Consider the following 24634-nt stretch of genomic DNA (forward strand, 5'->3'; position numbering starts at 1 on the left):
CTGATCTGACATGCTAACCCAACAGAAAACTATTCCTACCTGCCCTGCGATCCCATCAGTTTTCTTCTGTTGTTGGTAGCACTGAGCAGTCAGCTTAGTGACTGGCTTGAGCCTTTGAACATGGCTTCTATCCCAAGCTTTAGGGCAGAGGACAGAGGGAACGAGTTTCTTTTCTCTGCCTCTCCTCTCACTGAACTCAGACTTCTTTAACATTCTTGTCTGCTCACCTCCTACATCTTAGAAATGATTTGAACCCTTGTAAAAATCTTGTTCCACTTGTAGGCAGGAAGTCCCTGCAAATTTGGGTCAGTACAGAACTTGCTTTACTACCAGACCCCAAAATTTGCATTTCTTACTCTGCATATTATCCCTCCACTGATATCATAAGCAGTAACCATATTCTATGCCTAACATCAGCCACCAAGACACTAATAGCGCAATGCTCAATAAATTTAAAGCTTCAGGTAGCCTGCAGATCTACAGAGCAGCAAGCAGCAGCAATGCAAGCAAGCTGATCCCCAACTGTGGATGCCAGGCTTCAGGAGCAGTTTGGAGTAAATGCCAACCCAGAAAGTAGGAGACAACTCAAAACAATAGGCTCAGAGATACTGGAAGCATGGCTTTTTCTTTGTCTCTATTCAGCACTGCAGTTATTTGGGAAATAACTGGATATATTTTATATATATATATATATATATATATATATATCTTTGTTTAACTGGACATCTTTATTTTCTAGCATGCCACCCACATTAGTGCACAAACTACAACAGTATTTTATGTCAGTCGTTCTATGTTCCTGTTCAAGTTTTGAAGCAAAAAAAGGGAAGTAATAATAAAGTAGTTCTAGGGATTGGGATATTGAAATTGTAACTGCTTGGATATATGCCAAGAATTTATGATTCATTCTTAATACTTTTCGGATTCACATAGTCTATTTCATAAATAGAGACACTGTGCAAGATTGGTGGGTTTTTGTTTGTTTCGTTTGAAGAAGGCAACAATACTAATATGCAGTCCCATAATTGGGCAAAACCTCCACGGGATCTCCTTAGAGGTGCTCTCTGGTAATGTGAAACCATTTTGAAGCCAAGAAGTATTACTAATTGAAACATTTCAAGGCTCATATCTTCCCTCTAAAAATGCAAATTTGATCTCAGCATAATTCACTTAATAATTATCTGAAATTTGAAAGAGGATTTGACTCTTCCTCCTGCACCAACTTGAAAGCGCAAAGCATGAATGCAGAGGTTCCAGGGCAATGTCCTAGGGTTCTGGTTGCTCAAGATAGCAAATAAGCCACCTTTCATTTCTTAAATCACTATTTTCCAACCTTGCCGCCCATACCAATACTCACTTTGGATTAGGAAAGGCAAGGACTTGAGCAGAAGAGCTGTAATGGCAAAAGGAGATGCGCTGCACACTGAATCAGTGGCTGCTGCAGATGAAGTAGCAAAGAACTACTTTACAGTTAATCCCACAACCAGCTGTACTCTCGCTGAAGCCACCACATATAACTCTTCACAAGACAGCCTAAGCACAGCTCCTCCGCTCTGCCTGGTGGCACTTACTTCACCCAGACCAGGATCGGAATGGAAAGCTGCAGTCCTGTAAGTTGGTACACTTGCTTACAAGGCACTGAACTGAAAGCCAGCTTGAAATGCTGTTTCCTGAAAAGGAGTGGAGCCTGTACCACAATCTCTAGTTTTTGTTTAGAACAGACAAAAGGAAACAAAAAGATGATAATCAGCTAGGGCAGAAAGCTGGGATGGAGAGGAAGACTGGTGGAAGGCTCCCTGCCACTCCAGAGATGCCCCCTAGGCCCTTCTCCAGCCTTCCTCCTTAAACCAGCACAAACTGCTTCAAAAAGCTGCCTAGCTCTCAATCCAGCAGTCTGAACTAGAGCAAGGAGACACAGACGAGCCTGAACCAGAAAGACCAGGGCTGCACGGAGGTGATACAGAGGTGCTGAAAAGGAGCAGCAACCTGAGAAAAGGAACAACGCAAATCCACCACTAACCAAATGATAAAATAACACACACAAAAGCCAGTGAAAAACACAACAGGTAGAAATCAGAGAAGAGACGAAGGGGGAGGAAGAAAAAAGTTGGGAAGCTTTCAGAGCAAGACAGGTGGGAAGAAGCAGGCAGCCTGCAGGCCACTCCAGGTGAGCTGCCAGATCGAGAGAGGCGGGCCACACGGCCTCACTGCCCTCTGCTGTCTCATGGCACTGCCCTCCTGCTCCACACAGCTACCCAAGTACAATTAGTGAGCGATGCTCAGCTCAGAAAAACAACCAGCTGTCTTGCAAAGCAAAACTGCCCACCTGGTATCCAGTCCCACACAAGTGGGGAGAAAATGTCGGGAAACATACCCAGGCACCAAACGTGGGGGTAGAGAGGCATTTATGCATCCCACTGAAGGCGATCTGGCAGCAATTCTGCTCAACGCGAGGAGAAAACAGCAGTTATTTTATTTGATCTTTTTTATACAGATGGTATTTCTGTATTAAATTAATGAATACATAGCATGCTGAGATACTAAACGTTAGCTGCACGCATTGAAGAAGTTTTAACTTGAGGACGCATTGCTATTTTCTTCTTGTTTTAAACATTTTTAGTACATTTCTGAAATGAATACAGGCCAGCTCACTGTGCTACAAATAATTATACAAACTCTGAAACAGCACCTTGTTCCAACTATTCGAATTTGTTGTTGGCTTTTCTTTCTTTTAACCATGATTTAAAGAAACCAAACAGACAGATCCTGCCAGAAAAAAGCTTCATAACAGAAAGAAGCAATGCCTACAACAAATACAACTGAAACAAGAACTTGTAATCAATGTCTCTCTCAGCTCTTCTAACCACACAAAGCAGTAGCACAGCATCCACGGATCACCCCCTGATAAGCCTGTAAATCCAGACATTGCTCCCTCGTTACAGTGCACTGACATAAACCTTGACCTCCATCCTCCTTCTCCACATGCTACAGCCCCTCCCTCCCACCTCAGGCCACCAACTCCATCACAATGAAACCACGATTTACCTTACAGGCTTTTTTTTTGCACCGAAAAGGTTTTGGGACAAAACTTGAACTGCAGCATAGCGAAGATACAGCTTTCAGGGCTGGGTATAAGTCTGAGAGTGTGTGTAGGAGAAGCAGTGACACACTAAAAGCTCAGCTTCTCTCTGCAGGCACCTGTTTCAAGCACCCCTACAAACTTAGTGCATTGGAGGAGGATCGGATAATCCTTGACTTTATTTGACAATGCCTTTTGCGTCCGGCCGCTTTCAGTACTTTCTTCACATAGCCAATTAAGTTATTTTGTTGGTTTAAGATGACCCTACAACGTCCCCAGGAAAATAATAGCCTGAAATCTTTGATAAAATACTCACAATTTCAAAATTATTAGCTATAAAAAAAGGGCAAGAAGCAGATAAGCGCTTGTGATGATAGACTAATTTTCCTAAAAAATCATAGGGAATAAAGCACACTTTAAGTAAATACATTTATGCCTATCCACAGTACACGTTCTATCATAGATAGAAATAAACACATTTTAACTACAGAAATAAAAATTCTTATACTGAAATAACAGACACTTCTACCAATGTGAATGCATGGCATGGCTTGCTGATACACCATGCTGAAAAACATTTGGGTCGAGTAAGCCCTTCACGTGTATTCCTGAAAGAGCTCTGGCCTGCCAGAAGGGAGAGCAAGTACCTTATGGTTCTTTTTCACTCTACCCTAACAAGTTTTATTCAGTAATTCTAAATTTTCAACCTCTCACTACTTAATTCTGGAGATCAATCTGGGAGATAATGTGATCTCATACAGTTAAAAAAAAAAAAAAAAAAGAAAGCCATTTTAAGATACTCTTGGTATTTTCAAACATTAACTTTGTAATCAAAATGCCATTACTCCATGTACTAACAAACGTATCATTATGCAACACTGATGTAAATGTACTGAGACTGTTAAGCACAGGTGCCTCAACAACTATAAGATCGTTTCACGCTGTATTTAAGAACCTACTACTTGGAATTCCTCTCATAGCTCTGCAGCATAAAAAACAAAACAAAACAAAACCAGTCTACTGAAAATAGTAGACAAATTTCAGTTGGCTAGTCTGAATTTCTGTCTAGTCAGTATTTCCTAAAACATTTTTCTGGTCCTTGGAGAGCTACACAATTAAGTTACATTCATTACTAATGAATGTCATTTTGTAGCCTGTTTTTCACTCATGTTATTTTATTGGCTACAGATCTGAGTTTTAATACCTTCACATGTCAGATGCAAGGTTTAAGGTCAGTTACAGTGAAATACTAAAATCATCACTCACATTATGTGTAAATTTTACTCCAAAATACAGGAGGAACACGCCTTACCAGGATCAGGCATATCCCATTTTATTTGGATTTCAACATCTCCAGGGGTTAAATTGTTGCACATTCTTTTAGGTATGGCAACAGACAGAGTTTCTTCTGCGTTTTCCGTCATAACATATCTATTTGTGATTTGAAATACAGCCATGTTAACCTGTCGCTAGCCAATAAAATTAGTTTGTAGTCAATTGCCTAACAGTCTTCATAATATTATTCGTGTGGTATGAAGAAAATAAATTGAATCATCTTTTTTCTGTTACGTAAATGAAGGAGTTTATAATATTCCTATTCCCCCGCTTCTGCAAAGGAGTCTTCCAAGCCCTTCTGTAAAGAGTGTTTCAAGACAGAACAAAAATGCATTGGAGTGTTTGTGATCAATTATGAAGTACGAAAGACAGAAGATGCCTCAGAGCAACAGCAAGGAGTCTTTTAGTAAATTGCTTTCCCCCCTTTTCTCAGACCTTTCATGGAATAAAAAGGATATCAATCCTCAGATGCTGCCTGAACATCTGAGTGACACGTGCAATTAACAACACCACAATTTAGAAAATAAACAAACACAAAACTTCACTATGATTATAAAAGTTACTGACATGGGAAAGAGCACACAGAAGCATGGTTTTAGACTCACAAAACATAAAACACGACTTCTGTTTCATAGAACTCTAGACACGTTTGTAATAAAGATATTGAAACAGCAACGGAAAAAGGAAAAGCTCATTTATTGTTTCATATATAGCACTACTTTAAAACCTAAGTTCTTTTTGCAAGCATGTAAAGACCTGCCGGCGCAGCAGCTGTGATGTAGAACAGAATTTGTCTACAGAAGCAACGTGCTTCATTACTACAGCCTTCTGTAACAGGAAAACACAAAGGTGATTATTTCTGATTTTACTACATTTTACATATTAAGTTACTACAGCAGTTTCTGGCATTTCTACGCTAGAGCCGTCATTTCCACTTCAAACCCTGTTTCTAGGCATTCACAACTTTACAGCTATAATTCACATCTGGCTGAAATTTGGTTTCCTAGTCAGCTTGCATACAAATTTATCCTGAAAAGGTGTGGTCTGTTCACAAAGAAGCCAAATGGCTTCTGAGGAGTTCTGAGCGATACCAGGTCAAGTATTCACAGGTAGACCAATAGTCATATACAGAATAGAGAAAGAAGATTCAAACTCACCCAGCCAGCAAAGGGAACCTCTGGCCGTGCAGCACTCCTTCTCAGAAAGCAGCACAGGTCCCAGAGATACACGCCCTTCACTGGCTGACCCTTATATGAGACCAGGGGGTGCATCCACTCTGGGTTGACCCCTTTTGGTCACCTGTTGAGCACAGGTGCAAACAATTTGCCTGTGCCTCCCTGGGCCAGCCACAGCCCTTCACCAGGTGCTCAATCAACAGTTTAAGCCCTGACCTAACAGATCACAGTAAACATTAAAAAAAAGCATCAGATTTTTTCCAGCTTGTTAACTTTAAGGGACTAAACTATTTCTATAAATGTTAATACTTCAATTTATAATAATTACAGTAATTACCTTGGTGTAGCAGTCTGGACTGCTGGTTTCCAACCTAAACTGTCCCATTGCTGCTCTTACCCAGTGCCTTCTTGGGTAGTTCTGCACTGAAACGTGAAGCTGGGAGCACTGGGAGGTACCTCTGCAGAGATGTGTGCACAGCTGGGATGAACTCTTAACAAATTAGCTCACACCCTCTTGGAGCAATCACAGAACCACAGAAACCTCTAGGTTGGAAAAGGCCTTCAAGATCACCAGGTCCAACCATTAATACCAGGGGACACTGATCTTTGTTTTACGGTGTTTTACAATATGACTTGGAAACTCCACAGCTTTCTATTTCGTACCCTATCAGTGATCTCCAACAGGTTTCTAAGTTCAGATTTCATGGGAAAGCTTAGTGACAAGCATAGTCTGGACAACGTAAGGACTCTTCTCCTACAAAACTAAATCTAGGTTCCTTGCAGGTTTTCTGTTAGAACAGCTCACAATCATGGAGATTTTAAGTATGAGTATCTGAAGCTACAGGAAACAGACAGTAGTATTTCATAGTCTTTAGCAAAGCTCAGAAAACCATAATAAAATATCAGAAAACCCCAAATACGCAACTAATGCATATATATCATGCATTTGCATTCATTTAACGCCAGTTTGCTTATACCACAGATGTGCATTTACACACTGATTCCATGAACTGCATAACATCAGTAGGAAATTAAAATTTTCTATCCATTTTAGTACAGATTGAAGCTTAGGGTCCCTTGGATGGGGTTATCAGGTTCCCTTGCATTGGCTTTACTAGCTACAGTACAGATACTTCAGAGAAAAGCATACATTATTTATTATTGCTATTTTTGTTATTGGTAGGTTTTCCCAGCTGCTCAGACCAATACTCCAACCCTCTTTTCTCTGAGTCAGTGAGAGCTTTATCATGGAAAGATTGATTTGAAAGGAGAAAGGGCCTCACGTCACCTCAAAGCATGACATATCTTAAAAGCTGGCCATGGTGACAAGGAACTACTTGTTATCAATTTGGCTATGCAAAATCTACAAATACTTTCTCTCCACTGTCTTAATCTTGCTGAAATAGGGGAGAATTAACAAGAGCTACCTGGGGCAAAGACAGAAGTTGTCTGCAGAAATATAACCAGGGTCTGAAGCAACAGTGGAATGGAAGAGGGGCATTTTTTTTTTTTTCCTCCAATACCTTGGCTTCTGTGTGCACCATTTTCTTTAAAAACACAGTGATGGTAGCTTTTATAAGGAGATGTAGCATCATCCAAACCAAAAAGCTACCTAGGTCACTTGTCCGTCACAGAGAGATACTGAATCGATGTATTTAGCGCAAAGTATAACTGACATAGGAGTTGCGTGCACTTCTTTATGGTCTTCACAGGGGTAGCCAAAAGGGAGCATTTACACATTTTCCAGCCAACTTAAAATCCAAATGCAGCAATTTACACTTAGGAGTATCACGGTGCAAAGATTTATTACTTTCAGGACAGTGTGTGTGTGCAGGGGAAAAACTTGATTCTATCAACTAATAAATGTAACGCACAGATCTACACGCAGCAGAAAATATATCAAAACAAGTTTTGCTGCAGTTCAATCATCTCAAGAAACAGAATGTGATCACTAATATGACCTATTGTATTTTTAGTTTCCATGGAATTGAATGGGAGGCATTACTTTTGGAGTGACCTACGTATACAAATAAATACATAAAAATGAGACAGAGCTGAACCTTTTTAATCTGATTTCACTGATACACGAGCAACAAATCTTGCAGAAATTGTACATGCAATGTAGCTACAAACAAGGGTGGTCAAATGAGCCAAGTGCTGAAGAGTAATTGGCAGCTCATACAGCCTCGTGCTTTTTTTCCCCCTTATAAATAAATCTCATGATCCTAAATAAAGGACTATATGACAAAAATTTGGAATCAATGACATAATTTGGCTCAATCTGCGGCACCAAATGTTAGTGAACTTGAGATAAATGGTATCCTGTAGGTAAAGTAGGACACCTGCCCCAGGTCAGGACCACCCTGAAAAGGGCTCCCTCTCTGACAGCCCAGGCAAGAACCTCCAGAGAGAGAAACAGAACAAATAAATCCAAAACTATCTGGGCTGGTGATGTGAAAAAATATTTTGAGACCCACATACTGAGTGAATTCACATTTAAGTTTGATCTGTTATGCTGGAAAGCGTTAATGGCTTCTGTCAAACAAACTTGTTTAAAGCAGCCTGGTGTGTCCCTGCATTAGCCTGTGCTTTACTCTTTCTGTATCAGCTCAGCAGGACCAGTTCAGCATCAGCTTGAGCACTGGCACACAGGCATTGATTAATCATTGTTAATTGACTGATTTTCCTGCATTAATCGTGTTCTCTGACAACCAGTGCTCTTCTGGATAGTACCCACACAATTCAGGCAAGCGTATGGACCAGACTGCTCCCAACAGGTTACATCAACGAGGACCCCATGCCTTCAAAGGAAGAGCATGAGCATGTTCATATCAGTGATGCTTCCATCATCTCTGAGCCAGGAAAAAGACCTCAGACTTCTCTGTGTTACTGTAGACACAGAAAAAGAGAGGCAAATGCACAGCATACAGTCTAATTTTACTGTCTGTGTGAGACCTGCCTGGTCTCCTCTCTCTTTTCATCACCCTCTTCCACCACACAGCAGGAGCACAGCACCATATCCTTGCACACAGTCCTCAGTAGAAAGGCAGAGCTAGGCTTTTCAAGTACCGCCACTTGACCAGGCTTCTAGATTTATCAGCATCCAGAGCCTTTACCTGCTGAACCCCATGACACTTTTTAACAGGTTCTCGCAACGATAGAGTCACTGTGTTACAACCCTAAGCACAAGCTGAACATCAATCAGTTGAGCTTAGGGGACTCCTTCCCTTGGCCAAAATGCAAACTTGCATACAAGCGTTCATAAGGTATTCCAGACTAACATGATTCAATCTAGAAATTACGTTAATGAAGTTTGTAGTTTCAATATGGACTATACCCAGTACACCTACTTCCAGGCAACTGTGGTAATACCTAGTCTGCTAAAACAGGACCCACAGTACTATTCCTTATTTTGTAGCAAAGGCCCCTATATAATGCACCACATAATAATCATCCTGTTTAGCACAAGAGCAGGCATGGAAACTCCACCCACATATACAACTGTACATTAAAAAAAAAATAGATTTCTTAGCCTAAGCTCTTCTCTAGGCTGTTGAGAGAAACAAAGCATTCCATAGGACTCATTTCTTACCTGCTTTATGGGGTACACTTGCAGCACTGGAAACAAAGGCAGATATTTCTGCCCTTTGTCCAGAAGGCAGATGATACACAAGCAAGATAAAGCAGCACAGCTCTACCTAGTTTCACTGAGATCACTGCAAGCAAAACCAATTACCTCAAAGGCAAAAACATAAGTTTGTCTGATGTAGGTTTTTATTTTTATTCTTTTTGCACCTCATGTAATTGATTCTGCTGCCACGGGTCTGATCAGCAGTAAATTAGGATTAGGTAGAAAGAGCTAGGATGAGGGGGTAACGTAAAAGCTGGAGGGCAGGAACGAGAAAAGAGAATTGATAAATAATATACAGATCTCTTCTGTAAAAAGCTGGCAGAGCTGCTGAGGAATAACTGGAAATACTATCCAAGTGGCACCGATAGAAAAATCAGCTGGGGAGAAGGTTTTACACACAGGGAGTAACCAACTGTCTGAAAAGTCAGTTTGAGAATCCTTGACTTCAGGGGGAAAAAGAGTGGTAAATATTGGAGTTTCGCACAAAGAAAGAAGTAGCAGAGTTTGAAGAAAAAGGACTACTTTAGATGCTTATTTCACATCATGAATTGTACTGTGTGATGTGGAGAAAGGAAAGCTGTTACAAAGAAACAAAATATGTGCCAGGCTCCATAAACCAACGTGGTCAACAGGTGTGCAAGTGCAGAAGAAGATAGGGAGGAGGAAAAAGAAGAAAATTCTGATGTACTTCTGGGCTCTGAAAAAGTCTCAATATTTAGCAGCGATTTTTGGTGCACTTGTCAAAGAACAGTGAGAGACTCTCCAGCACAAGTTCCATCAGCTCGCTGCTGGCCTCTTTGTTGATAGGAGAGATCTTAAGGCTCAGTATCACTACAAGGCAATGGACAGATATACCTGTGGCATCCTTCTTGGAATTACCTGATGAAAAGAGAAGTTTGACAGAGAGAGAGGGCAGAACTACACTTTGAAACTCTGTGTGCCTTCAAAAGATTTGTCTTCCAGATGGATAGAGAGAAACACACACATAGGCAGAACATGAGTGATAAGTACCAGGAGAGTGCTAAGGGGAAAGCAAGAATAATTAGAAAGAAAATAAAACTTTTTATACCGCAAGTGGGAAGGGGCACTTCCATCATTTAGGCAGCTAGATGAAAAGGGCACGTCTGTGAGGAATAAGGCGTGTGTGAAAACTGAGATTCTCTCTCCATCTGGATGTTCCGCTTTCAAAATCGCTCTTCTGAGAATGAGCAACCAGCACTGGAAAACAGTGCTAAGAAAAATACTCCACGCTGATTAAGAAAGAGAGAGCACTGGGTACTTCCAGCTCAGTCCAGCTCCTGATTACATCAGCACACGTTTGCACAAAACCTGAGGGAATCAAAGGGACAGAAAGTTCACACTGAGTACGCGGCCTGAAGACTGCACCAATGCATTGCTTGCAGCTAGCAACTTTAAAAACCTTGTGATCAGATATGGAGCTGAAGGTCTTAGAAAAGTACTGCATGCTCAGATGTAATGTGTTTTTTTTGTTGGTTTAAAAATGTCAGGGTGAGATGCAGCTGCAAGGAGTTTTTACCAGCTCCAAAAAGAGGTGATGACAGAATTACTCCACGCTCTTCTTGGGGAGCTCCTATGTGTTGAGGAATTGACCACTTCAATCACACTGCCTTGAACATTCCTGCAGATGGTTCTTCCATCAGAGCGCAGATGTCATGTGACTAAGCTATATATATATATACACACACACTTTTTCCTTTATTTTAATCTTTTCTTATAAATCATTCCCTCTAGCCTCCAGCCATTTTTAATGCTCTGCCATGAGCTTCAGGCAATTAACCTATATCTTAAGTTGCTCGAGTTTAGATCCAGCTTTCCTGATACAGTCTACCCTCCTATTTTGCACATTTGTTTTAAAGTTCCCTTCACAATTATGACAATGTCTGTACAGAGAGCACTGTAAGAATTCCCACCTAGCTCTGAGGCCTCTTCATAATCAGAGACTGAAAATTATATTTTGGGTTTGGTGTAAAACTACACTGATTTGTAACAAATAAAGACTGCACTTTTGAATGAGAAAAAACAGTTAAAAAGGAAGGAGACGAAGATGGACAGCTGAGAGGACTCTGATTAAATACGTACATCAACGTCCAACAGCTAAAATTTCACTTTTGTAAGCTTTTAAGGCATCAGAATTGACTGCCAACACAAAGCACAAGTGACACTGGAATTTAAGCACTAGTTACACATTTCCTAAACCATTTGTTTCCAGCTTGGCCACAGGCCTCCCATGGTTTCAGTATCTTTGTAAAAACATAAATAGGCAAATGTTAAAACAAATAGCGATCCTGCTGCTAGGGCTGAAAGTTGGCTTGCCTGTCCTCCTATCAACTTAGGACAAGTTTAAAAAGCAGCAAAATAAAACCTTGCATGAGCAAAAAGCTATGATCATCATTCAGAGATTCTTAAAGGCAGATGTATAATAATCAACACTAAGGTCACTTCAATATTTAGAGATATTTCTGTGTCATCCAAGCTGAAGGATAAGTTCCAAAGTATAAAAATTCGCCACTGTCAGAAAAGCCCATTTCCATTTTCAGCCTCTAACTCATTCTCTGTAATTAAGAAAAAATCAGATTTCAAAGCAACAAGAGGAGATGGCGATAGCGCTATTTGAAGTACTCTCTGGCAGGGATAACGGCAGCAGAGAGGTGGCTGTCATAAAATCGCCAAATGGCTTTTTCCACCTCCATCAAGGTCACTTTACTGATGATGTGCTCAATAAGATGATAATGCATTTAACCACTTTCCTTGCATCCGACTTCGACCTTATTGCAAATCCAAACGGCCTTGTTTAACTACCCTGGCCTTTCAACATTTCCCTGAACAAAGATAATTAAGGAGATATACTGCCCCCTACTATCACAGGAATTGAAAGACAAATAAACTTTTAAGAGCGCAGCCAGGTGTCTATTGCATTAATGTATAACGTTTGAGCAGGGGGTAAAATGAAATAATGGTTAAATAATTATAAAAGGTTAACGAACTTAACTTTGTTACATAAGGCAAGCCCGTTTTATTTAAAAGACAGAGCATAAAAGGCTTTCCAGCCTACTTTTAATATCTCCCTGGACAACAGCCTTTTCTTTAGTGCCGTTTCTGACTGAGAGGAAAACCCTTCTGCAAAAATTAACAGCTCAGAAATTTCTGCATGTTTGGAACCGACTGCACTTCATACACCAATGCAATTACAGCACGTTTTATGAGTAGGTCTATGCGATTAAACAAAGACCTGCTCTCATAAAACTATTCCTGTCCTTTTCTTCTCCTTTGTGTGTGGCCGGCAACTATACCAGAGATGCAAATTAAAGTAGCCTAAAAATTAGGCTGGCAGCCGTGACAGTTGGGAAGCTGAAGGTAACGTTTTCTCATGATGTGGACAGCCAGGAAGAACCACCAAACACAGCTGATCCATAACTGCAGTTACTTTCTTCTTCAATTTGCACTCATGTATGTTCTGGAACACCAAAGCATTCTCCAGGACACGAATTCTTCTTCGTAGCAAGAAAAGAAAAACAAAAACAACTCACGTCAGTTGCCCCTGGATTCGTAACCACTGAAACATGATAAAAGGAACGAAAAGCCAAGCAAAGCAGTTGGATCTGCTTTTTGTAGTTGCACGCAACAGCTCTGATTTTGGATTAGTCTTTTTTTTTTTTCTTTTCCTTCTAAACCTGTTTTTCTTCTAAGCACCTTAGAAATTCTGCTGCATAGGTCTGAGTTCTCTGCAAGAGCCTGAAAGAGGCAGAACAGCACATTGTATCAGAGATAAAAACGCGCAGCTCCTATCGACGAGATACTAGAGCTGTGAGCTTACTGCTACTGCAAACACTGCTATCTTGTGCCACGGGAAATAAAGCACGCGGAAAACTTGTTAAGTGTACTTAAACAGAGTTCTGCCACAACACCGATCTTCACAAACGGCAACAATATCTGCCTTCATTACTTTGAGTTGCACACAGAATTTGACTAAACTTCAAGGAACTCAGCTACTTAGTTAAACCCTTTAACCAAAACATTTCTCCATCCAGACTCAATTCACGAGTTCTGAACATACTAGAACATACTGCAAATTTACCTTCCGATACCCAATAGAGAAATCAGTGCTTCTATCATCACTGATTACCACATCAAATACCCAAAGTTTGCAGCAATTCTTACAGTGTTGCTGGGCAAAATCTCCACTGCTGCATATAACAAGTCATATGTAAACCCGAACTACAGCTCTAAATTGTAGCCTTGCGTTCTGTTTCATATATACACCCCACTAGGATGAGATATTGTCTCCAGATAATGCAACTCCACCAGTTTATTGATTTAAAGGAGTTGTTTTGTAATGCTACTTTTTTTTTTTAACAGCAACTTACACAAAGCAGTTACTTCCATTTCCACAACAATTTGCCAACCAGCCCCAAAAGAAGACTACGCAGCTCACTGTCATCCATACTGAGGTTTTCCTGCAAGACTGCACTCCCAGTTCTTTCAATCTCAGGCAAAGAAGGTGAGTGGTTATTCTCCATTCATTCAAAATGTCTACCTAGACTGTACAGAGTTGAACGTACATGCAGCTTTCAGAAGGAACACAAATACCATTTTTTCCCACTTGTTCCTAACATTTAAAAGACTCGCATTATTTAACCTGGAAAGCTAAAGCAGCATTATACTAACATTGCTATGCTACTTCACCGTGATTTCTTCTACAGTATAAAAACCTTCAAGTGTTTACACCTAATGGAGGTATACATCTTCCAATCACTCCTGAGGTCAGCATCTTGTGGCACTGAGTCTGTAACACTCACTGAGCACACAGAACCTTGCTGCTCTTAAACACACGTAACTGCCTCTTGAGAAAGTCTGTAGAACTCATACACAGTGAAGCCTGCAAGAAAAACTTTTTCTCTCACTTGCGAAACAATAAAGCTCAATATTATTTCCTGGTATCACTACTGAAGTGCATATGCTGTAAAACTATACCTATCGCAACCCTTAATTTTGCCTTCCTTAGTTCATAAAGTGGGCTGTGATGCAGAAAACAAAGCTGATAAGCCCAGTCTCATAGCTGCTTATCAGATCACTTCAGTAATGCGGTAAGTCATGTTAAATCTTTGTACATGCACATCAGAAACGCAAGAATGCAGCTCAAGACAAATTCTTTAACTTGGGGCAGCTTGCATCAACTACTGATGGATACTGAGCACGTTCTTACTACAGGCCTTCAAAGCAAACACACACCTGACGTACGACACGTCACCTTTTTTTATAAAGCTAATTATCCAAGTCCTTTCCAGACAGCTGCCACTTGAGCTGGTTTCCTGCAAAGGAGAAAAAACGGTTCTGAACCGTATGGAACGTGTTCCATCACATGTCCTCAGCTCTGCTCCAAAGGCTGGAAATCACCAGCGGCCACAGCCAAAGAAGCCCAAAGGTAGGATGTTTCTGTGAAGATTATGTTGTTGTTGCCTGCTAAAACATAACAGAGCCTTTCTTATCCCTCCCTTAAACGAGACACTGCAGTATGACATCTCTCAGGCCCTTCTCCAGGTAGGGGCAGAGCGATTAACCAAAGACTGTGCAACACCCCACAAGACGCTGAGATGTGGCCCACAGCTCTGAGCCCCAGCATGACGGACAGAAAAGGGAAGACTGCTTTTCTACCCTGGTTTGAACACCCTTCCCCACGGTTTACCCAAATACTTCCCTCCCAACGTACTGAGGGTGCACGGAAAGGTTTACCTTTTGAAAGAAAACACAGAAAAAGTTACCTAAGGAGGTTACGGGCATACCAAGAGGTTCAAGGAAATAAACGCGGCCTATTTGGTGCAATTATGCAAATGTACACGTTCTTATCTTAATGACAGCCTGTATTTAACACCAGGAAGTCAGCTCCTCGCATTTATTCGGCAATTAAAGCGCTAATGGATAGAGGACTCGTGCCATCTCCGGTAACTTTTCCACACGTCGTAGCGAATGCACCCCGCAGCCTGGGGAGCCCGGGGTGGGGGGAGGCCGTTCCCTTCCGCCTCCACCGCTCTCCACCCCCAGAGCCGGGCACGGCTCGAGCAGCTCCGGCTGTGCCCAGCGCTCACCTCGGGCTTCCCAAGCTTCTCCCGGTAACGGCCAGAAAGCAGCAGCAAAGTTAACAAAGAGGAGCTGCCAGCACAAAGCGCCAAACTGTTTACTAACGTACGTCGTTATTCCTTCAGATCTTCGAAACTTAGGATTCGTTTTTGTCGCTCAATCGGCTGTTAAAGACAGCGGCAGGTGAGATGAGCCAGGTGAACGCAAGCCACAAGCCGACAGCACACCAAGGAAAGCACACGCACTGCAGAGACGGGCAGCTCCAACCCAGCCACACGTGCATGCACACAGCTGCAGCGGGATCCATGCACCGCAACGCGGACAGCGGAACGGTAAATAAACTTAACTGCCGACATACCTTGCTCAGGTTTTTCCCCCACTCCTTCCTTCAAGTCTACTCTAGCAATTAACAACCCGGGGTCTCCGGACGGCTCCCTCAGACATTTAAAGCTGGGGAACAAAAGGTTTATTTTAAAAACGAAAAACCTTGGCTCGCGCAACTCCAGACGTGAATCTGCTTTCAATTACCCCAAGTATTTTCAGCCGGAGCGAGAAAGGCTCGAACCCTCCAGCTGCCGCACCACCTCCAGGCACCCGCCGGCCGCGGTCACGGCGAGCCCCGCGCGCCCCGGCTGCCCGCGGACACGGCCGCACGCGGCTGCGGAAGGAGGCGGCTCCGGGCAGCGCCGCCCTACGAGCGCATCTGGGCCGATTCGCTCCGGGGGATTTATCCGCGTTCTTTGCACGGCTTGCGAAGTTGCGGTTTTCTTTCCAGACTTTTGAACTAGCGACCCCCAATCCCCCTTTCCCCCCGCCCACCCAGGTACGCAGCCCCTCCGTAGCACAATGTTTGCAGAGCTTTATACTTTTCTTATTAGATAAGCGTAACGGAGTTAGGCGAGGGAGCTGCAACAAGGAGACGCAACGCCTCGGATGCGAATTAGGCAAAAAAAAAAAAAAAAAAAAAAAAAAAAAAGCCACCCAAAACCACCAACCCATCCAAAAAACATCAACACTAAAACTTCTCGTTTCTTACATCCCCGACTCCCACAGGCGATCCTCCCGCAGCCCGGACGCGGCACGCAGCGCTCGGGCTCCTCCAGCAGCGACGCGAGCGAGGAGAGATCCCTCCCGGCTCGGCAGCACCGCACCCCGCGGAACGGCCCCGGCGGCTCCCGCAGGGCTGCCGGCAGCTGCGGCGCGAGGAGGAGCCCGAGCAGCCGCTCCCGCCCCGCGCAGCCCCGTGCCCACCTCCGCGCCGCTCCGCGCCGCCGCCCGGCCCCGCTGTGTGGAGCGCGCCCGGCGGAGCCCCGCTCGCCTCCGGCCGCCGCGATAGGCTGATGCGGCCGTGTTTACTCCCCGGCGAGCGGCGGGGGCCGGGCCTGGCACCGCGTAACCCTTTCGGGGCCGCCGGCTCGGCACGGTCACCGGCCGGAGGTGGGGAGGCCGCCCCCGGCTGCCCCACGCGCGTCCGTCAGTCCGCAGGCGGCCGCGGCATCCCGCACCGCTCACCGTGCGTCGTATAGCGGCGATCTGCCACAGCATCAAGTTATCTGCGGCGCTTCTTCCTGCGCGAATTATCAGCCGAGTGAGAGACGCTGGCAGAGAGAAAATGAAGCTCGCTTGTACGGAAGGTCGATGCACCCAACTCCCACCAGCGGCGTTTCCACAGGTGGCACTGGGAGACCCCCTCAGTGCACTCCTGGACCTGCACAGGTGTGGGCACAGCCCTGCTGGGGCCTGCCCAGCCGCTACCTTTGCCCAATCACCACCACCTGTGATCTGACACCAACGCAGCTGCTGCCTCTCCTGCGTGGTTCACCCCTACCAGAGTACACGCATTACGAGCAGCCCATGGGCAGCCCTGTACCTCGCGGTGCTCCTAGCCACCCTAACTGGCCGGCTGCTGAACCACACGTACTGCCCTGCATGCCACCGCAGCCAGCTAAGGCTGACACCTCAGAGACACAAAACACAGCGTTTCCCTACCCACGGCTAATTGCCAAACTACTACAGAGCCAGAACGACCAGACGGCTACAAAATCTGCAGCTACAAACACACTCATTCAAAATAAATACCTTGTTTTCAGCCGGCCCTCAAGCTGAAGGTAGTGCCCCTGTCTTCAGCAAAACAACCAGGAAAAAGGAGATTTATTACACCCGGTGTGCAACTCACAGCTCCTTCAAGACGTTTGCAGGAGTGATATCCCTCCCCAGCGTTATTCTTAACATCACCACACAAAGAATCTTTCCGAGTTGGCTTAGAAAGCACGGCGGTACGTGGCAATTCCCACAGAAGCTCTTATCAAGCTTTGACTCGCCCTCGTGCTCCTCATCCCAGCACAAGATCTGCTGCTGGCACCACTCAAGTGGCCGCAGCCGCTGCTTGGAAGCCATGTTTTGCCAAAGATCCGGTCAAGATATTGTTAATGACTACACAGTACTTCCAGGGAAAACAATACCATGCCAGATTTATGTTTCAACGATGTTATGCTGCAAGGAAAGCACATACTTTTAGATGTATTATTCATAAAGAATTTAATAATATTCGAAAAAGCTTGCACAATTAGAAGTTCCACGTGCTTGTTTGCAACTTCCAAGAGAAACACAGACTAGACAGACTGAAATAGTAGAATTCCGTGAAATGGGGGAAAATGAGCCCAGAAGCCAAGTCCTGATGATGGCAGTCTTGGCTGACAATGGAGAAAAATACTGAAAAAATGCACCACAGCACTAACACCACCTCTTGAAGTGAGGCTCTTCAGTTGATATGCAACAGATTACACGCCCTCTGACTTAGCACAAAGGAAAAACTGTAACACAATCACCACCGTTGGCTTACACCTTGCTAGGCTTAAGGGGTTTGTGCTGAAAATTGGAAGCTCTTGGCAGTTCACATTCTGGACAGATTCTCACATCTGTGAGAGCTGAAACACTGGCCAAGGAGAGAGGTACGAGATGAAATCATGAACGAAGCAAGTCTCTAGCAAGGCCACAGTAACACACATACTCTTTCAAGAGGTTCAGCCGTAGCAGACTGGGTATTAGAACACAAAAATGCTATTTTCTTAACTGCTTGAATGGAATACCTACAGATAAGCACTTTCTGCCATTACGAAGCCTACTAAGTGGATTAATTACTTCAGGGACGTAGCCTTACAGATCTTGAAGGAAAGAGGAAGGGGGACTGGATGCTTGGAGAGCTCCCTAACTCTCCTGAAGTCAGCATCCCTCAGAAGACACAGGCACCTGTGCCCACCCTCTGGACGCCTGTCCCAGACTCTTGCAGGAAGCAGGACACAGGGTGCCCCTCATGCCGTGATTCCACCATCTCATTAATGGCAGCACAGATCATTTCTGGGATCTATTAGGTGCAATACTAAAGGTATCAGAAACCCAGATGTTTGCTTAGGAGAATATCTTTATGGAGGAGACAGATGTGGATGAAACAAAATCCAGAGCAGATACCACACTTTATGCTGATGTTGCTCATGCCCAAGTAATAGGAAGAACGAACTGTGGTAGGTGGGGAGGAAAAGCAGATATGTTTCACTCACAGGAAAAGAGAGAAACAGCTTTTTTTTGGAAGTATTTTGGTCAGAAAGATTCTTCCAGTAAATTATGCAGAGCATTAACCACCGAATTTGAACCCAATTTTAGTCTTTCTCTATTAATAACTCATTATAGGCCTTTTTCTTAATGTTGAATAAATTAGAGCAGTGTTAATCCATGCAGCTATCTACAGGTACATTTATCACCACTGCAGCCACTTTTACTCTCCTTCCTGGAAGCTGCATTTCATGGGCAATAGAGACTCTTCTCCTACTGAACTGAAGTCAGGGTGGCCTCTTCAGCTCACCGGCAGGGTCACCTGAAAGGTTACCTTGTTGTTTTTTTTTTTTAATACAGGACTGAAAGGTAGAGCACAGCTGGCCTTGACATATGTGAAGGAATTCCTCTCTCTTTCTCTCATATTTCCACAATTTAGATCAGTGAAAACAACCGAGCTGGGGCCTTGCTGGTATAAAAGAGAGAGGAACCGCTAACGGGATGTTCTTGGTGGGAATGCAAAGCTGTTGGAACTGATTCCTCTTCCCTGATCCAGAAAAGCTCAAATTTTATGGCCTTCATAGCATGTTGCAAAGTTCATATTTTTCCAGAATAGATGAAAACAAAGAAGAATTGTGAGCGTGGTTAGTTTTTTGAAGCAGGGCTTTGTTTCAGCCTTAAAATTGACTGGGTTGCATTTAGCTGTGAAGGGAGGGTGCAACCAGCTTGGTCACCATGACTGGTTTTTATCTTTGCATTTTGCACAGTGGTGATGCTGTGTCATCACTGGACTACAGAATCCCTGACACAAGCAGCTGTGCTCTGTGCCCCACATGTAAGGATTTGGTCCTCTTTAGTATCTTGTCTGAGCACTTGCATGCAAAAGAAGGAAACTCTTATGCCCATTTCAATGTGGCAAGTGGATGTGGGAACAGTGCTGACTTGTCAATACTGCAAAAGCGGAGTCGTGGGAGAGGGAAAACCTGACTCCAGTCTTCCTATCCTAATTGCTGAACCTTTCTCCTTCTAATCATCAAGATAACAATTTCAGCTATTTATCAACATTAATGATGGCTGGTGACTTTTATTAAAAGGGAACAAGCACCTTTTTAGCCAAATACTAACTCACCTATTTAAACAGCAGCAGCCTAAGTGCCCTGTGAAGACATCCTATCATAAATAGTTAATTAGTGTTGCAGCTCCTTGTGCTGAAACGCTGCACGTACTTTGCAGAAATACTGTTCTGTGCACGTGCGGTACAAACAAGTATGAACGGCGGCTCTAGAAGCTGAAACAGCACGGTATCACTACATCACTTCTGAGCCTGTTTTTCTTACAGCCTTAAAAAAACTCAGGGTATCAAGATATGGAATTTACACACTGCCTAAGAGGAAGATTCTTGTCAGATAAGGTGTCATACGTAACAGCAAGATACATTCCCATGTCTGTTTGACAGAACAGACATAATAAGCTAAAATATGTGTAATTTAGCTTTCCAGTTCCTGTTGGAAACGTATTTATTTTTAAAAAGGGAAATTCTTTTCTAGAAGTGAAGTTTAAGAATGCTATCTGAGATCAGCAGGATTAACAGCACGTGTTACCATGAGAAGTGTGCACAAATATATTTACACATAGAACGTCTTGCAGTTCTTAAGCACTTAAATGGACTGGATTTTTTTTCCTCACAAGTAAGATGAGCTGTGAAGACGATGAGAAATTGTATTTTTCATGCAAGAATGACTACAATTGAAATGAGAGCAGACTAAGATGATGATGATGTCACAGATTCAGTGTTCATAACTGAAAACAATAAACATTTTTTTTTTCCTCATACAGATAAATTCTATTTTTTTATAACCTCTTCCAGGAATCTATTAAGGATTTTGCAGTTTCAGATTTGCACTGCACTGAAAATGCAAGTGGAAATTGCAAGTAAGTGGATACAAAGCAAGAGTTATAGCAAAAATACAGTACTTTCACAAAATGGTTGAATCAAGATACTTTTCTTGAACGTAAGTGGGCAACCTGTGATTTTTTTCCTAAGAAGCAACACAAAACCACTCAGTGTATGTTAGTACTGTGATTTTTGAGTGCTGTAGATGAATGTGTTGAAGTAAATAATGCACTTCTGCTCTTTGAAAAATTTCAAGCTCAGTGCATTATCTGTCCAGGTAAAAAAATACAACTTAGATTTTTTGCTATCTAACAGTACAATGTCCTGCTTAACATCACTCTACGCTAATTTCTGTCACAAAGAAAAGCATAGGAAAACACAAATTGACAATTATTATACAAATTGAATATCTTGGTCTCAAAATTCTAAATTACTGAAGACAAAACTACTGACCATGCTTTTCAGAGTACTTAGATAATTTCAGTTACATTTTCCACCACTACGTTTCTGTGTTTGAACACAGATGGCACCAGCCAGTCCATAGACTACAGAGAAAAAGGGCACATATGCTTTGAATGATCAACCCAGTTTTTGGGAAACAGAATGTGTGGATGCTGTTCTTGTAGTACAACTGAGTGACGATGAGGAGGAGACACTCACAAAAGTTCTGTGAGATTGGATGATGTATCAATGAGCTATATAAAGACATAGCTATCATGGGGGAAAAGAACTAAAGACAACTGGCTAAGCCTATTTGTTTCAGGAAAGCTGCTGTACTAAGGACAGTTGCAAGATGAAGCATTAAAATGTAATGCTCTGATGTTTTCAGGTCATTTTACCCATATCTTAAAAGAAAAGACAAGAGCATTTTAGGAAAAAGTTGAAACCCTTCTCAGCAGTAAGAAAAATGCAAATATAATCCAAGTCTTAAGCCTCTCTTTAAGATCAACTTGCTGTAAATATGGATTCTTTTTTTATCTTGTGGGATGCACTTCAGTGCATAAACACACTCCAGAACCCTAAAGAGAAAACCATTACAGCTTCCAAACCACACACAGTTGCAACGCCTTTCCTCCTCAATTTTTCATATTGCTTCCATTTTTCTCTCAGACACATCCATCAGCAGCTGCTACTCAATAGCCTTCATCTGGAAAAGAAGGCAAAGGAGCAGTTGCTTGCACAGCCAATGTTTTAAACTGGAAACAGAGTGTCTAATCTTCATAATAAGTAGCTTCCAACTCACCAAGTTTTGATTTACATTTAATACTTGGGTCCACAGCTCTAAATCCTTCTGCATAACTGGATTCTTTTATTACTATTTTTAATTAAAAATTTACACTTCTGACAGAAAGCAAAATAGAAAGGGGGGAATATTTGTTGCAAATGAAAGTGACCAAAAAAGTAATCTGAGAGAAAAAGAGCCCTTTTGTACATAAAGATGTGAGAAGACAGAACATTTCATAACAAACAAGGTAGGTGTAGGCTGTTTGAAACAATCTATTTGGAGTAAAACAGTTCTGTAGGGAGGTCTGACAAAGAGAATTGGCTTTTGTGAAAAAAACCCAACCTATTGTAAATCTCTTAGAATCAGTAAAGACCACCAACAGAGCAACCTTATCAGTGCAAGAGAGCAGAGAAAAAACACGTTATTCTTGTTAATACCGAGGCTGGCATCTCATACCTCTGGAAGGGTTTAACTTGTATTCTGATCATCTCATTAAAAAAAAAGGCCAAGGTACTACTCCAAAATGACATCTTTATACAGATATTTTTAAAAGAAGCACACACACACACACAAAATCAATGTCCTTGTGATTCCAATAAAAAACAGTTCACACATTTCTTGGAATAAGAACTATACCGATCATGACTGAAACTGTGTGGCTGGGATTGCGGGTTCAGCTGCTGCTGTCCTTCATTTTCTATTCTGCCTTTTTTGTGTAGAGTAGAAAACTGGAAACTCACTATCATTTTGGTCAGAAATGTCCTTTCTTTCCCCTCAATTTAAAAAAAAAAAAAAAAAAAGCCTTTTCTTTTTCTCCTAATCATAGCTTCTTCTCCCCCCTTACATCATAACTCTTTGGGAAAAACAAACAAACAGCAGAGCAAATTTTCTCTTTACACAGTTGCTCCTTTGGCAAGATCAGAAAAAAAGTGTCATCCTTTGGGTAAGTCTGTCAAACAGATTTCTAGCATACAGTTTGAGAATGTTCATCTAAAAGTACTATATCTGCACTTGTGTATGCTCATATGACATTTATTGCCTTGGAAAGATGGCATAAAAATTATTTCACACTCCTCTGACACCTGGTCTGAGCCACAATCCCGCAAGTGGTATATTTATGAAATGGTTATAAAAACTATATGTTTAAAATAAATGCTTTCCAAAACATTAGCTTGGGTACATTAAAAAAAAAGTATTGCAAGCTGCTAAGTAGGTAAGTAGGAACCTTACTGCCTTTTCAGAAAAAGAAAAAAAAATAAAGAATTTCATAAACCATAAGAATAGGTTTTCCATACCCTTTATGTGCACTCAGACCTGCCTACATGAACAAACTTTCCTCCTGTGGTATGCTTTCAGCCAGATGATGAATGCCTGGTGATAGGTGGGCTGTTAGGCACAAGACTGAGTGCTGTAGTGTATCTAGAATCGCATTTATGGCACACCTTGCAGTGACTTATTGGATATTAATTCTTCTTGAGAACAGGTGATCATTTTCCACATTTAACTCAACAGTCTTAATATTTGCCAACATGCCCCACTGCTAGTAAAAGTTTTACTCAGTTACTAGCAGACGTGACAAATCAGAAACAGGGCGTAGACACTACCAAGAATTTAAGGTTACCATTTACTTAAAAGGGGAGGAAGGGGAAGAAGATATTTCTTCCTTCTTTTTATCCATAATTCAATAGTTTTTGAGCTACTTACTACATGTCATTGAACCTGTGAATTTTGTGCTCACACACAGGGCAAGAACTCTCCTGCATGTGTTACAGCCACCACTTAGGCTCAACTTGCTTCAAGCAAGGCTAATCACCACACATCCCCAGAACACAGTATATTACATTGACTTTATCATACATAATTGTCCCTGAAGTCCTTCCTCCTACTGCCACATCCCAGTACTCCATTTATTTGCTCAGCACTGCACTGTACAGATGTCAGACTGCCACAGATCTACCTGCATAAAACAGCTTCAGAAATCACAGCATTCAGCTCTGTTGTTCGTTAGCTTTTTTCACAGCAATCAGGTTCATCACAGTCATTTCCTAATTCCCTCATCTAAATGATTTCACTAACAATGCATTTCAGTAAAGCCCTTCCCACAAGCACTGCCAGATTCATGAGCTATGGAATTATCTGCCAAGAGAAGGAGCTCAAACGCTGGCTGAATTCTCTCATACAAGAGCTCTTAAAATGTAAGCAAGGGGTTGAATATCGGGCATAAGAGGTATTTCTGAGGGCAAATAAAGACACTAAATATAGCATGTTTACACTGAGAACACAGAGAAAAGCCAATGGTACAACATAAGTTTTTAGACTGCAATTAGCAAAGATTTTTAGACTTGAAAAAGTCACTGAAAAATTGTTTTCCCCCCACTTCTTCCCACCCACCGCGTGCTTTCACTTTAAGAACAAAACACGCAAAATAAAAACCTAAATGAAAACCTAGATGGAAGAATGGAGCCACATTCAGAACGGAAAATGTCAGTGTGATTGGATCGATTCTGAGGCCAAAGATCTACCATGGTCAGAGCCAACCTTGCAGGAGAAGGGATTCAAAGACAAGAAAAGCATTCAGTAAAAATGCTACTTGTACTGCAAATGCTGCGGAGATAACTAAATTTATGGAAGTTGTCCTCAATATTGGTAA

The 24634-nt window shown here is 42.3% G+C and overlaps 1 protein-coding gene across 20 annotated transcripts in view; it reads right to left on the reverse strand.

The window, feature by feature from the left end:
* The window catches only part of TENM3 (teneurin transmembrane protein 3), a 1287844-nt gene that overhangs the window by 218287 nt on the left and 1044923 nt on the right, over positions 1–24634 (reverse strand). For 2 of the 20 annotated variants that reach the window (XM_046940114.1, XM_046940103.1), the window contains exons 1-2: positions 16353–16996; positions 15675–15766 (exon numbers count right to left, since the gene is read on the reverse strand). The exons of 17 other annotated variants lie outside the window; for them this stretch is intronic. In XM_046940114.1, the coding sequence (XP_046796070.1) occupies positions 15675–15766; positions 16353–16861 (601 nt within the window). In that variant the 5' untranslated portion in view covers positions 16862–16996. Of the gene's footprint in view, positions 1–15674; positions 15767–16352; positions 16997–24634 lie in introns of those variants that run through there. One more of the 20 variants, XM_046940111.1, reaches the window with a different exon arrangement.

The sequence above is a fragment of the Gallus gallus genome, chromosome 4 (genome assembly GCF_016699485.2).
Source record: "Gallus gallus isolate bGalGal1 chromosome 4, bGalGal1.mat.broiler.GRCg7b, whole genome shotgun sequence".
In the NCBI taxonomy this organism is placed as follows: domain Eukaryota; kingdom Metazoa; phylum Chordata; class Aves; order Galliformes; family Phasianidae; genus Gallus; species Gallus gallus.